The 15,874-nt window shown below is 45.9% G+C and overlaps 1 protein-coding gene and 1 long non-coding RNA gene across 6 annotated transcripts in view; both read left to right on the forward strand.

The window, feature by feature from the left end:
- Nucleotides 1-3,659, forward strand: part of PPP1R1C (protein phosphatase 1 regulatory inhibitor subunit 1C) — an 88,972-nt gene extending 85,313 nt beyond the window's left edge. For all 5 annotated transcript variants that reach the window (XM_042860658.2, XM_024114786.3, XM_024114788.3 and 2 more), the window contains one exon: nucleotides 3,172-3,659. In XM_042860658.2, the coding sequence (XP_042716592.1) occupies nucleotides 3,172-3,260 (89 nt within the window). In that variant the 3' untranslated portion in view covers nucleotides 3,261-3,659. The remainder of the gene's footprint in view (nucleotides 1-3,171) is intronic.
- Nucleotides 3,660-9,165: 5,506 nt separating this feature from the next.
- LOC112061809 (uncharacterized) lies at nucleotides 9,166-14,714 on the forward strand. Its single transcript, XR_002890407.3, has 3 exons — nucleotides 9,166-9,281; nucleotides 13,378-13,638; nucleotides 13,728-14,714. It is a non-coding gene; the product is annotated as an uncharacterized LOC112061809 (long non-coding RNA).
- Nucleotides 14,715-15,874: the final 1,160 nt, after the last annotated feature.

Below are 15,874 nucleotides of genomic sequence, written 5' to 3' on the forward strand. Positions count from 1 at the left end.
ACCACAATGTCACATTTTTTTCTGTTATGAAACTGAACAAATGTAAAAAATTAAGTTTCCTGCCAAATGAAATTCTGGGGAAAAAATAATTTGGGGTCCATTTAAACATTTTGTTTTGATAATAGTGAACCATTTCATTCTGATTTTGATTTTTTTTAAATATATATATATATATATATATATATATATATATTCTAGTATGTAATATAAAATAAGATTGAAATGAAAAGTCATTTTGAAAAAGAAAATCTAAATGTTCCATTCTGACCTTATCAAAACACTTTTTAAAAAAAAAGTTTTCCTTTGAAACAAAATTTTCATTGAAATTGACACATTTCTGCAAAACATTTTGCTTTTGATAAATCAGAATTTTCCATTGGAAAAAACGTTCCATCAGAAACTTTCCAACCAGCTCTATGGCACTGACAATACTACTAGGCTTTTGTGAGCTGCTCTCTTTCACTTTGGTATCTCTGGCATGTGTGACAGGGCACACTCTGGATTGCCACATGCTATGAAAGGGAAATCAAGTCCCAGCTTGGAATAGAAGCAGTGACAGATTAAGGGTAAAGCACTAGAGCTCGCCTTTCTGCGCCTCATATTGTCAAAGGGTCTCAGTATGAAGCTTTTCCATTGTGACACAAATACTGATCTGAGCCTATTATAGGCTTAATACATCCCTTTGATAGAGTTCATTATGCTCCACCAAGTTTTATATGACAATAGCCAAGATTTTCAGAAGTGACTAGGCATTTGGGGACTTTTTGTTTTGTTTTGTTTTTTGTGGGAGGGGGACACTTCCATTTTTGGGTGTCCAGCTTGAGCCATTGATTTTCAGAAGGCAGGTCCTTAACACTTTCTGAAAAGTGTCCCCTTTTAGGTGTCTCAAGCTTGGGTGCCAAAAAATTGAGGAAAATCTTGTGAGTTCTTCAGAGGGCACTTCAGAAAATCTTGGCCTCTAAGGCTATGTCTATACTTACGATGATGTGTGGAGTACAGACCCTGCATGGGTATAAATAGCAGCATAGACCGAGGCATTGCTCAGCCAAGTAGTGTACAGACACACAAGAACCTTAGGGTATATACCCTACATGCCCAAGCAGTGCCTCCCACATCTGCAGTGCTATTTTTAGCAGTGTAACACCTTGCTGCCTCACCCTTATCAGCTCCTTTCACTGCTGCCTGAAGCTACGCAGTCCAGTGTGTAGCTACACATCTCCTACATGCGGCTGCCAGCGTAGACAAGGTCTAAAGCTTATAACAATGGGATGTCTACAAATCAGACACGGTTATTTTGGGATGCTGAGGTGGCAAATGAAAGTATGCATGACTAGTACGGAAAAACACATTTGTGCTCTTGGAACAACTGCTGAAGAAAATTTTGTTTAAGCAAACATTTTATTCTTTGTATCACTGCCGGTCATGTCAGTTTTGATTATTGGTTACATGTCTGCATGGCAAGTGAGTTAGACTAAGTCAGAAACTAAATACAGTCCCAGCCATATAGTGACTACACATTGTGGGCTGTGGAGGTGGTGCTGAGACCTGGTCATAGAGGCCTTTTATGTTTGTTTTGGACCAGGAGTAATTTCAGAGATGAATAATCGGCATGAAATTTGAGGTCACATTTTCCCCCTTTGACTAAAACAATGGGAGGGCTGGGTTTTCAAGCTAGTCTCAAAACTAAATCACAGCACTATGAGGGTTATTGACTCTTCTTGCCTGGGTTCTACCTGCTACAGAGACACAATAAACTCCAATGTTCTTACTCCCTGTGGTCTCAAATCTGCAAGTCCACTCAATCTATTCTCCATGAGGCATGTCAGGTGCCTCATTCCCCACATGGTGTCACCCATCTTTGCTCCTACCGTACCGTCTGTTTGGCCAATCCTGTGCTGTTTGAGAAACCTCTGACTAGCTGTAGCAGCTGCCCTGCTGTTTACAAAATTCTTCTTAAGCGATCAGTGGAGCAGATATTAATTTGAAAGTGAGGTGATTAGGTTGTATGTGAAGATTGGCCTGGTGGTTTGATGGGATGCTTACTTAGTAAATTCCCTCTCAGGCAGCTACTGGTGCTCATCAGATGCTGGGTCGTGCAAAACTAGCGATAACAACATAATATAGTAACCAGCAGTCGGGGAAACAGAAGGAATAACAGCACATTGGGTGCACTACTCACCTTTAGAATTGTGCTTTAATTCATTGATCCCAGAACTGCCAGTGTCAAACCTTTCTAGCACAGAGGCTAGATACAAGGAAGAGCCAGGGACTGCTATGTTTACATTTTTGGAGGGGTATTTGTGGGCCTACCAAATTTCCCAGGGTGAACCATCATCTCATTGTTTTGTGGCTGAGCGGAATGCTATCCACTTCACATTTGCCTTTGTATTCACCCCCAGGGTATTTTAACAGTGGACAAAGTGTGCTTTGCTGATAGTCTAGGAAGGGCTCTGTGAACGTTTCAGGTGAAAGGTGCTATTTAGAAGACATGAAATCAATCGGAATGTGATTTATCCAGTTTTTGTTTCCCAAAGCATGCTTTGGGTTGTATTCAGATATGACTAATGATAAAGCACGTCACTAGGACCATAGCGTGCAAAAGTCCATTGCAAAACTCCTGTTGACTTGCCTGGAAGTGACACATTTGTAGCAGTGGCAAGATGCAGTTCCCAGAGTAGTTATGTTCTAGTTTTGTGGATGTTGCAAGGGATGAGTAACCTGTACAATCTTCTAATTAATTTACACAAAAGGTGAATTCATTTAGGAGAGGGGCCTGAGACCAAGAGTACAAGATTCGGGCTCTGTGTCTGCACTGCGTCTCTTCTCCAAGAGATGCGTTTCAGAGCTCGCAATTAGACAGATGTTCTAAATTCCGATGGTCAAAAACCCACAGCCATCTGCCATTATTTTAGCTTTTCAGGTGCTTAACTTGAGTGAGTGTGATATTGCTAGTCCAATCCAGGGGTGCTGTTGGGAATCCTGGAATGGAAGGAAATACGGTTCTATCACAAAAGGTGTAATATGTAATGCTTGTATGAATTGAAAGGTTATGAAAGACAGCACCAATGAGGTCACTTAAAAAAACTTTCCATTGTTTAGTGGGATTTTTGATTTAAACAGCCAGTCTGATTTGAATAAATGTGTCTTTAAATACGATCTTTATATTTGCAGGGGTTAAACATCTGAAAAGTCAGAATGACTCAGCATTCCCAGAGGAGGAAGAGGGTGTCAATGAAAGAGAAGAAGAATGGGACCATTAATTAGCATTGGGCTTGTGTAAGAAAGGTTATTGTGAATAACTGAACTGCTAAACTTTCCATACTTAACGTGGAATTCCATTGCTTGTGTTTCTGAAACATTCTTCATCGCACCACTCCAGGCACACATAGCAGGATGCTTTCCGGGGAGCATTCCTTGACTGGATTTTACAGCACTCTGCAAACTTGTCCTGTGATACTTGTAACTGAAGATAAACATTTATTTTACAGTCATTTTTCTTTCCTTTTTTATGACTTAAAAATGTAATTGGCAAACATGTTAGTAATCTAATTTCAGTACTGCCAGAGCTTAATTACTGAATGTGATCTGTACTCCAAGACTTATTGTAAATAGTACCAATTTAAAAGTTACAAATAAATACTAAATTCATTTAGACATGATTTTATGTCGTGCTGTGCTTCTGTCTAACTTGAAGAGAAATTTTTAGGTAAGGTGAGTCTTTAGACCAGGAGCATCTTTTCGCATATTAGGGTTACACTTAGTAACATACTTCAAACCCAAGCTAAAGCAGAGATGCCTGCTTAATTCTGCACTGCATTAGTTCTTTGTAGTTTTCAGTGTATGTACTGCATATAACAGTTCACCACTTCTTGCTTTCCATAAAGGTATGTATCTGATACTGCGCAGTCATTCAGTGATACATTAACTGATTTTTCCTTTTTACTACTGAAGACAATCATATGAGAACATTAGGAAAATCTTTGATTTGGTGGAGACTGGCTGCCTCAAAATATTGGCGATAGGCTGCAGAACCTTTCCACTCTAAGAGAGCTGGTTCAATTTTGGCGTGGTTCAATAGTGCTGTTACCATTTGACAGCTCATGTCAAGTTCTGTGAGTGCTGAACATCAGGAAAGCTTATGAAGGAGCAGAAAATGAGATGGGGTGGACAAATCATACTTCTTTAAAGTTGTATTTAACATATTGTTCCCTATTTTTAATGGTCCATCTTTAAACCAAGGACAATCTTTCACAACCTGTAGAACTGTGGTAGCTAAGGTTGTCCTTGGTATAAAGACTCATTTTGAATTTAGCCTTTCATCCCCTTGAGTCCCACTTGATAAGCCAAGCTACTGAAAGTAGATGGACAGGAAAACACAGACTCTTTTGTCAATGCCTTGAGTGCTCATTTGGCTCACATGTAAGCAGACGCTGTGCTGAGAAGACCTAGCATTCATAGGGTCTGTAACAAGTGTTTCTTTGTTTGGCAGCCATATCTTTCTCTGTATATGAGTATATCTGTATATGAGTTCTTTATTGCAGCTCCAGTCACAGACATTCCAAGTGATATTTATGGCTATAATTGAATGAAGAGCTGACTAATAGAAGAAATCTTCAGTTGTGCTGTAGACACAGTGCTAAACTGAGGTTTCTTTATAATACAACCAAAGAGGAAGCTTCCCTTCATAAAATATTTGAATGAAAAAAAGTTGAGGCATTGGCCTGGAACCAAGAAGAGGTGGGTTCATTTCTCAGCACTGCCACAGATTTTGGGTGTGACCAACTTATTTACTTTGGGCAACTCACTTAATCATTCTGTGCCCCAGTTTGCCATCTGTGACATGGCGCTAATTTCTTTCTTCCACCACTTATTTGTCTTGCTGCTTTAGATTTTAAGCTTTTCAGGATATGGATTGGCTTTTAGTGCCTATGTACAGCATGTAGAACAGGGGTGCTGGAACAATTTTTATAAACCCATTGAACCAAACAGTAAGCCCTGTATATGAGGGAAATCGCTTCAAGCCAGGAGATGCTGCCGCACCCCCATCATCCCTATTTCCAGCACCTATGTGTAGCACATTAGGCAGCTAACAGTTTATATCAATTAACTAGGAAACGCAGAATCATGCTTCAGTAACGCCATTACATACATAAGACTTAAGATAATAATTACACTTGTGTATATATACAGCTTATTAGAGTGCATCAGAACTAGTATAGGTGCGTATTGTCACTAGAGCTGACCACAGAAAGACACTGCTGTTTTGTGGCAACTCTCAACATTTCAAAACCTTTAGAACAGTGGTCCACAAAATTTCAGGGTCGTGCCTTCCTCCTTACCCATGTCTGTGCCTCTTCCCCGCTGCCCTGGGAGCCAGGGCCAGGAGCAGGGCTGTGGCTCCAAGGAGGAGGGGGGAGAAGGTGGGTCAAGGCCATGCCTGCAGCTGGGGGCGGGTCTGAGGCTGGGAATGGAGCTGCGGCCAGGGGCTGAGCCTGGGGGTGGGGCTGGGGCCGGTAGTGAAGCCCTGGCTGGGGCAAAGGCAGGGACAGGGATGGGGATGCAGCTGGGGGGCAGAGTGGGGCTTGTGGCGCTCCCTCCCTGACCTCTATTGGGGCTGGCCTGGACTTGCCATCCCCCCACCCCCAATGTCCCTCCACGCCTCCCCTAGGGGGCTGTGCCCTCACAGTTTGGGGACCACTCCTTTAGAATGTTTTCACAAAACTGGAAATGTTCATTTTTGGATCAAAATCTAAGGGGAGTGGAGGCAGGGGAGTGTGTAGTGGTCCCAGGTTCAAGTCTCTACTTCCCTTCCTGATTCAGAGCAGAGCTTTTCATCCCAGATCACTCCAAATCTGCCAGAGCTTGAACCTGTGTCTCTCACATCCTAGGCCAGTACAGTGAATACCAGGCACTAGAGCATAAGTCTCTGGCTCTCTTCCCCTTGCCCCACAACAAACTTTGTGATAACACAGCATGTTTTGAGAAAACACGTGTTCTAACAGTGCTAACTGTTGCCCAACTTTCTCTCTCAAGCATTGCCCTTGTCCTCTCCCCAAGTGTAATTACACCCTCTCCTTACCAAGTCCTATCTCTCACCAACTAGAATTGCTTCCTATTCCTATTGTCATCTTAGTTTGCAAGGCCCACATGGTAGCCTAGACGGCATAGTCTTTGTGATGAGATTTTTCTGATTGGTAGGTACTGCAGCATATTCTGGGTCCTACCAAAATTAAAAAAAAAAAATAATCCCAACTGCCCTGCCTCAGTTTCTTTTCTGTGCTGTAACTAGTTAGATGGGGCTAAAATACTGATACACTCCAGAAAGCTTTCTGGGATATGTTGGCACTGCTGCCAATAGGTAGCAGCTAGAAAGAAGCCCTGGAGTTTTGCTGACTGGTGAAGCTGCAGGCAGGGAGACACTAGCAAATAAACACAACTAAACAGCAAGAAAGGGTGATGCGCAGTGTTTGTGCATTTCAGTAGGGCAAGCACAGGTTTGGTTGCTCCCCCCATCTCCCCCGGCCTCTGCCAATGGTGTCTGTATAGTTTTTCCCTTTGAGTGGGACAGATTTGTTTCAGGGCCCTCACAAAACTGGAATGACAACATATTTTCCTACTTATTAGTTATGCAACCTTTACTGTATTTGCAGTGTGCTGTAAGCACTAGGATCAAAGCGGTAAGACACATAGACGTGCGCACTGAAATGTGACTACCCCTTTCAAATCCATGAATCATTTGCAGAGGCAGGGGAGCAATTGTTCTCCAACGCTTGATTTGGGAACGGGGACGGCTTGAAAAACCAAGCTACTCTGTGACATAAGCCAGATTTTAAAGGGCCAGAAACAATGGTTCCTCCTGAGTTATCAAAGGCGCTATCAAATTTCCCAATCCCAAGAGATGCCCGCAGGAGGAATTTAGTGGGAGAAAGGCTTCTCTGCCTCTCCACTACATCTCAGAAAGAAGCAGGAAGCAGAAGTGGACCTTCTGGCTGCTCTCCTGAGAGCCCAGATAAGGGATTACCAGTCACTCTCAGAAGACATCAGACCTGGGCGGCAAGTTGCAGGTCCTCCCACAGAAAGAGCATGTTAGATAAGGGGAAGGGCTAAAGAGATGGGAATTTGTATGAGGAGAGAGGCCTAGAGGGTAAATTGTGAGGAGCAAGACAGAAGTGATTTGGGAGAAGCTCCACAGTAGGATATGATCTTCAGTTACCACGCTATTTGGATACATCGCTGAATGAAACCCTTATTGGTTCCCCCCCCCCCCCCCCGACCCCATCTCTAAATGTTGCCACTGTGTTTCATCATTTTTAAAAGCCTCTTTCTTTTCTTTCCTGAACCAGCAACAGGCTGGCGCCTCCTGCCAAAAGCCTCATCTTGCCCGTGGTCATTACTCAGACTCCCCCCAGCATTATTGGGGCGGGGGGGAGGAATGCCCAGCTACAGGGCTACACACAGCTTTTTAGATACGGATCAAGTCAAAATAGGAAAGTTAAGCCCATCCCAGTCACTCTGTGTCCCCCCTTGTGCCACATAGCCTAAGAGGAGATCAAACCTAGAATATGCTCGTAAATGTGCAGCCCGCAATCATAGAGAAGCTTGTCAAGAGCCAAAGTGGGAAACATTGCTGTAAACTGGGGTGAAACTCATGAGGGAAATGACTGCAGTCGCAGACAGCGGCCAGGTGCTCAGCTGTTGTAGACTGGCACATCTTCATTGGCTTCAGTGGAACTATGCCAGCTTAGTGCCAGCGCCCTTGCTTTTAGAGCTGTGTGTTAAAAGAACTGGGTAATTTTACCACCATTAATGCCACTTTGGAGTTCTGCTATTAAAGGTAACAATACAAGTAATTAAACTACATGCTTCAAAGCATACAATGGTCCTCTCTAGGGGTTATCCTTCTGCACAGACACACACCATATCCAGTATTGCACACATGGCTGGATGGAGTTAGGGAGGGGGCGTTTTGCATGCCTCTGAAATGTCAGATGTTGGAGACAGGACACAGGCATGGCTGGATCAAGGATTTAGTTTGGGACAACTGGGCTGTTCCTTTGTTCCTATGCACTTAAAAATATTAATCATTCTACTTAGCACTCATATAGTCTTTTTCATCTGAGGAGCTTCCAGACAGAGCAGGGGCCCTGATTCACTGCAGAGAAGAGCCCAATATTGCAGCCTACTGGCACGGCCAGTAATACAGAAAAATATGTGGGCAGCTGAATGTACAGAGGCATCAGAACTCAAAGAGCAACAGGTGCAAGTCCATTTCCTGTATACATACACTAGAGCAGTGGTTCCCAAACTTGTTCCACCGCTTGTGGAGGGAAAGCCCCTGGTGGGCCGGGCTGGTTTGTTTACCTGCCGCATCCACAGGTTCGGCCGATCACGGCTCCCGCTGGCTGCGGTTTGCTGCTCCAGGCCAATGGGAGCCGCTGGAAGTGGCGGCCAGTACGTCCCTTGGCCCGCGCTGCTTCCAGCAGCTCCCATTGGCCTGGAGCAGCGAACCTTGGCCTGCAGGAGCCTGCGTACGCAGCAGGTAAACAAATCGGCCCGGCCCGCCAGAGGCTTTCCCTGCACAAGCGGTGGAACAAGTTTGGGAGCCACTGCACTAGAACAAGGCGGTAATTTCAAGTAGCTATTTTAGTTTGGGGGAGGGAGAGCATTTGTTACTCTGATCAAAAAATGTACAAAGGCCCTATTTTCTTCAATTGTCCGAGTGTCTTTTGAAGATTAGGCAATGTCCTTTCCTAGATTAAGTGGCTGAAGTCAGTAAAAATGGAAAGGAGTGTTAGTTTCACAGCTAACATGAAAAGCATGGAATAAAAAAATTCCATGGCTTTACATAATGAGCGAATGAGTGAGGGGAAAGGAGATTGAGTAAGCAGGTAAACAGTTGCACAGCATAGGTGTGTGCACGGGGTGTGCCCGGGCACACCCTAATGCCCATGGGTCAGATCCGGATCTGGCCCCTCAGGGCTTTGGATCCGGCCCGTGGGATTTGCCCCCCGTGGTGCTGCAGGCCCCGTGCTGCTTTCAGAAGCAGCCATCAGGGCACCATGTCTCTGGGGCCAGGGGGGTTGCTCCAGGCATCGCCTCCCAAAGCTCCGATTGGCCGGGAACGGGGAACCGCGGCCAATGGGAACTTCAGGGGAGGTACCTGGAGGCCTGGCAAGGGCAGCGTGCAGAGCCCTGTGCCGCCCCTCCCCTCCCCGGGGCTGCACGGGGACGTGGTGAGCGGCGCGGCATGGGGCCCTGGCAGGCAGGGAGTGTGGCTGCGGGTAAGTGGCGCCGGGTCGGAGCCCGCACCCCTCCTGCACCCCCCCCCCACCCTGAGCCCCTGGCCTGCACCCTGTTGAGCTGGGCTCCCCTTTCCCAAGGCCAGGCTGGCTGCTCTAACAGCCCCATGTGCTCGATGGCAGTCTCCCACCCAGCAGCACCAACACAGCCGCTTAAGGTGGCCCGCGGGGGTGCTGCCACAGCCTCCCCCACAGGCAACTGCCCCCTCCAGCGCCCGGGGCCCCAAACCCGCCTGCTGCTCCCCGCGCTGGCCAAGGGCCCAGGCACCACCCGGGGGGGGGGGTCAGGCCGCCCCTGAGCCCAGCCCACCTTAAGTGGGGCCCGGGAGCCAGCAGGCCCGGGGCAGGGGGCAAGCCCGGTCCACAGGCCTCCCCCCCCCCGCAGCCCAGCTGCGAGCTCAGCTCCCCAGCGCTGTTTGGGGGCTCCGGCCTGGCACCCTCGGCCTTGAGTCCAGCCCTGGGAGCAGCCCGGCCCCTCTGCGATCCACCCCGGCCCTGCTGCGATCCGCCCCGGCTGCCTCTGCCCGGCCTGGCTCCAAGCGCCCAGCCCGCCCCCTCTGCCTGGCCCCCAAGCCTGCCTGCCGGGACGGGGGAGCCCAGATCCCCAGCCTCGGGCCTGCCTGCAAACAGCCTACCCTCCTGCCCCACAACTCCCTGCCCTGAGCCCCCTGCCTGCACTTCGCACCCCAACCCCCTGCCCCACAACTCCCTGCCCTGAGCCCCCTGCCTGCACCCTGTCCCCCAATTCCGTGCCCTGAGCCCCCTGCCTGCACCTTGCACCCCAACCCCCAGCCCCACAACTCCCTGCCTGCACCCTATACCCCTCCTGCACCCCAACTCCCTGTCCTAAGACCCCTGCCACACCCTGCACCCCAATCCCCTGCCCTGAGCCCCCTCCTGCACCCTGACCCCCTTCCCTGAGCCCCCTCATACACCCCACACCCCTCCTCTGTCCCAATCCCTTGCCCTGAGCCCCTTCCTGCACACTGCACCCCTCCTAAACCCCAGTCCCCTGCCACACCCTGCACCCCAACCCCCTTTCCTGAGCCCCCTCATACACTCCACACCCCTCCTCTGCCCCAATCCCTTGCCCGAGCCCCTTCCTGCACACGGCACCCCCTCCCACACCCCGCCCTTTATGATGTTCGCCTTTAAAAAAAAAATTCCCTGGGTGCACACCCTAATGAAATGTGCTGCGCATGCCTATGTTGCACAGACTAGGAGGGTCTTAAGTGAATAGCACAAGAGGCAGGTAGCGATTAAAGCATCTGTTGTGGTATGTCCCCCTCCAAAGAACACCATCCTCCCAATTTCAAGTGCTTCCTCCCAGGAGCTCCCCACAGGTTTTGGAGGAGCTGGAAGGTGGGTGCAACATTTGCAGGCCAGGATGCCTCTCAAGGTGTATTTTCTTCAGTCTACTGCTGTGCCAAGTCGGAAGCCTGAATTTGGCCTTCTGTATTTAGAAAGAAAGCAAAAAGAAAATAAACTGATTTCCTTTTCAGTGTACTCTATCCACATCTTCCAGTATCCCTTAACTCATTATTCACAACACAGTTTATAGGCTTTGCTATTTTTACATTACCCAGTCCTGCTCCCTTGTTACGTAACACTTAACACCCCCCCAACCCCACCCCTTTAGAGAGAGATTTACTGAGGCAAACAAATTCTTTAGGAAAATTCCACTGCTTGGCCTACAGCCTGGTATGTGGTGTTTATTCTCCAGGTACAAAACCAGATAATATTTCAATAGAACTAAAGCCTAAAGATCTGTGCAGTAAGGGCAAGACCTATAGTTCTTGTTAAGACATAATTCCCACTAAAGGCAAAGGAACTTTGCCTGAGAACGGCTCCAGGATTTGGCCATTGGTGTATTTTCTCTTGGGAAAACCAGATTCATAATGTAAGCAGTGCTGGAACACTTTCTGCAATGCTGCTATCAATTTATGCATTCAAAGTGGGGGCTATTCTCCAGCAATTGCCTCTATTTGCCCTTTAATAGGTGCTATAAAAAAACCCCTAAGAAAGATTAAAAGGACACACATCTCCCTACCCACCACCTTTCCACAATAATTTATGTCATTATTAGTCTATTAATGTAAGTGAAAATACTCTTGACTTTACTAGCGCCCCACTGAAGAGCATCAATATTTCTTGGAGACCATCTACATTAGGCAAAATGCCCATCTCACTAGCCACAGTGTGTCTTTGATGGGTCCAGGAGCAATGGATCAGAGGGTGGGGGGATCTCAAGCAGATGTGGCTGGCACAGTGCTACAGCCTCTCCCACTCCTGCTGGCCTATACCATGTGGGAGGGGGAGGATGATGTGTCTTTTGTGTTTCCTTCCCCCATGTTGTGAGGCCAAAGGGGGATATCTCATACAGCATCCAGGTACTGAAACTTGTTCTGCTCCCTCCTGCTGCCATTGGACAGTAGGGAGTCATGATGGGCCAGCTGATTCGCTCTCACCTGCTGGGACTAGGGAAGTTTGCTTCTGCTGACTGCTGACAGGTAGCCATTTTGGGCTCTCTTCCAGCCCTACCCATGCCTCGTTGCTGGATCTCCTATGATGCAGAGGACGAGGCTGGTCACCAAATTTATTTGGGGTTTGCAAGGGATTTTTCCATAGGGTGAAGCTGGCAAACTGCTGCCTGGGCTATTCACCTTCTCTCTGGCATCTGAGAGGTCGCTTCTGGAGAGGTTTAAATTACATTCTCACAACTAAAGAGGCTCTGATGCGAGGTCGCTGTAGCCCAATGGCATGCTGAGGCATGGAACCAGAGCACAACATTGGACAGTGAAGGGTTTACCTGCCTGCCTTGCACAGCGAGTGGCTCTTTCATCCCCTCTGGCCTATCTCGTGTGTGGAGAAGGTTGGAATTCTGGTTTCCAGGCAGAATTCCTCGGCAGGGCTGAGAGGATACAGGGGGTATTGCCCTCCTACCTGTCTTCAGATTTGTAGAACTCGGGGGGCATTGATGCCTAGTTGAAATCCATCCTACAACAGCCCTGCCAGATACTTCAGGGAGTGATTCCTGGCTGGTTGCTTTAATAAAGTTGCAGTCTCCACATTTAATCATACTATAGCCTACATGTCTCATTGTTTGTATGCCTGCAGCAAAATACTAGCTTCCTGCCTACCTCAAAAGCACCTCAAGCCCAGGTCTTTGATCTAGGCGAGCGATGGTTAGTGCAGGTCCAGAGAGAGGAGCATTATAGATTTTCAGATATTTCTTGATCCCAAAGCCTGAGGCTGGCTGCTCTAACACCTCACTCTCCCTGGCCATTGCTGGCTTCTCAGGATAGCCACAGTGGAGAGGCTTTCCTGCCCAGGCCTGCGACATAAGGGAAATCCCCAGCTTCCACTTTATGCTCGTAGCCTAGCTCCGTGGTACCAAGAGAGTGGAGCAAAGCAGATGGTGGGAGGGACATAGTGTGGTCCCACATGTCCATACTGAGTCCATGCATTGCTAGCAGTAGCGGGTTCACTCCATCTTGGAAGTCTTTACCCTGCCTCGACCTGCAGCTGTGCATTGTTAGACTAGTGCCCAGTCAGAGAGTATGGGAACACACATGCCTTTTAGCTGCACTGGTGTAACAGGCACTCTCAATTCTATTGCACGTTGCTGTGCCCTGCCTCTCAGTGACCACTGTGAGCTCAGTCCACTGCCACTCTCCCTTCTTGACAGTCCTAACAGTAGCTCAGGCATTTACTTAGCTGATCTCAGCTGGGCCTGGAACTCCCATGGTTGCCTTCAGTGCCCATTAACTTTACTGACATCACAAGCATAAAAAAGTCCAATAGGAAAAATTCAAGTGATCACAGGGGTGAGCACTTTGTTACTAGGGGGAATCTTCATCCTGGAGTTGGCTCAGTAGCATCTGCCAAGCTATAGGCACCCCAGAAAGAGAGAGCAGGAAAAGGCACAGTACTGAAATGACATCACAGGTACAAATGTGTTCACTAGGCAAAGCGACCTCCTGATCCCCAGCTGCGGATTATGGGATAACTAAATCTCAAACCACAAATTTACTGTCCCATGATACTTCACACAATGTTTGTTTCCCTTCACTTTTAGGAGGAATAATACAGACCACTTGATGGATGACACTGCCAGAGGTCGGCAGGAAGGCCGACCCTAAGTGCAGTGACTCTCCTGGAGCACCCAACTCCCTCTGGGCACTGGCCCAGACCACGTCTGCTTCGCGGTCTTTGAGAAAACAAGAGAGAAACCTGTCAGCTCAGCTGAAAAACAATAGAATTCAAACCCCATAAAAATGGGCCATCTTTGAATGAAGAAAAAGCCCACTCTCACCTGCCAACTCAACAAGCAGGAAAGGTCGTTTTTGCTGTTGTAGTCTAGTGCATAAATGTCATTTTAAATCCTGAATATCAATTGAATCCTATCGTACTTTTCTACTTTTTCAGGCTCCAGAGAGCTGCAGATTATGGGATAAGTGACTCAGGCATCCCACAACGGAACAGCTGGAGAGAGTGGTATGAGGAAGGGGCATTCCCGTTTTCCAAAGACCTGTGTTTTTACTGTGCAGTTTTGTACCACTAGAAGGACAAATAGTACATCGTTTGTCTGCAGTTGTGCACTTACCTAGTCTAGACTGACCCTTAGTGGTAAACTGGAAATATCAGCACAGTTCAAATTTCAAAACAGTGCTTTTCCATAATCTAATTATTTGGAAAGGGGTAGATACATATGCTGTATGTCACAGTACATGTAAATAGTCCCTGTAACTGTCAGAAGTATAAATAATACCAGTGCTATCAAAATAATGATTACATGTGAAGAATGCAAAATGAAAATTGTGATGTCAAGACACACTATATTACAAGGAACAAATAAGAAGCCTGTATTGGGCACTAACAAATACCTCAAGCTAACTATGGAATATGTATTAATTAGGTCTCCAAAATACCATCTTTCTGAAAAGCAGCGTATGTGTAATATTCCAACTTATTAATCAAAGCAATGGGACAATGTGAAATCTGCAAAAAATGAATGGATTGCAGATGATTGCCTACCTCTTTAATAATGACAGAGGAACACACCAGCTTCAAATGCCAGTGACTCTCAGTCTTCTTTTTTTAAGCAGCCCATATTTTCAGTTCTCAAGGCAGTGAGGTAGATATGTTGGTTTCTTATTGCATTTTTTCCTGCAGCATTAATTCAATTGATGTTCTTCCCTAATCATGCTAATTATACTGCCATATGTTGCTCTCATCCTTCTTTTTCTGTCCTAATGGGACATAGATTCCCTCTTTTAAATATGTAATTTATTTAGTACATGTATTGAGGGTTTTAACATTATATGAGTCTTTTAATTGCTTTTTTAAACACTCAGCAGACTGAATATTAAAAAATTGACATGAAGGTCAATTATAAATAATATTTGAATTGCATGTGTGGGGTTTTGTCTTTTTCTGTAAATCTCTAATTTGGAAGCATCAAGTTTATAGGAATTATTCACATGACAACACACACAGAATCATAGAAATGTAGGGCTGGAATAGCATTTGAGAGGTTATCTAGTCCATCTCCTAGTACATAGGCCATCCCTGACCTGTGTTTGTCAAACCTATTGTTAAAAACCTTCAGTTACGGTGATTCCACAACCTACTTTGGTAACTTATTCCAGTACTTAAATATCCTTATAGTTAGAAAGTTTTCCCTGACATCACATTTAAATCTCCCTTGCTGCAAACTAAGCCAATTACTTCTGGTCCTACCTACACTGGACATGGAGAACAACTGATCCCCATCCTCTTTATAAACAGCCCTTAACATACTGGAGACCATTATCAGGTCCCCATTCAGTCTTCGTTCTCAAGAAGAAAGACAAAGAAATACAGAAAAAGAAAGACCCACTCGAGACCAATTCCATCTGTTTAATAGCACCCTCCATTTAACTCCCCATTTTTCTGCTCTAACAAAAGCTACCTTATAAAAGCTATGGTGCTTACTGGTGCTATAATGCAGATGCATATTGCCTAAAACAGATATTTTCTAGATCAATAAAAATGTACTTGCTGTAAAAGATAAACACTAATATTCAAATGAGATAAAGGTAATCTGAATAGCTCTATTTGTATAGAGCTGTTTAGGTTTCCCAATTAACAGCCCAAGCCCATGAAGTGCAGAGTACACCCATCAATAGGGTAGTTGAATGTGACTTGATGTCATGCAGTGCCTCTCACCAGCCATTAGTACCTCACAGGACTGGCCATACTAGTATAGAAAATAACCAATAATATAATCGAATAATAGAGAAAGTCAATAGGATGAACACATCCTTCGTATCGTATCACTGGCTGCAATAATGTTAGCTCAAGGATGAATTTGACCTCTTGTGTTCTTGAATTTGGCCCAGGAGATCAATCCATTTATTCTTCAAGTAATAAAATAATTTACATTTTTATGGGATTTGAAATGATTGCTCATGACATTCTGAGTAGAGGTAAACTGAAAAAAAATCTGAATATATATATATATATATATATATATATATATATTGGGTTGACCCCTAATGGAATTTTTAAATTTTTCTTTCTGAAATGAAAAA

Source organism: Chrysemys picta, chromosome 11, assembly GCF_011386835.1.
Source record: "Chrysemys picta bellii isolate R12L10 chromosome 11, ASM1138683v2, whole genome shotgun sequence".
In the NCBI taxonomy this organism is placed as follows: Eukaryota; Metazoa; Chordata; order Testudines; family Emydidae; genus Chrysemys; species Chrysemys picta.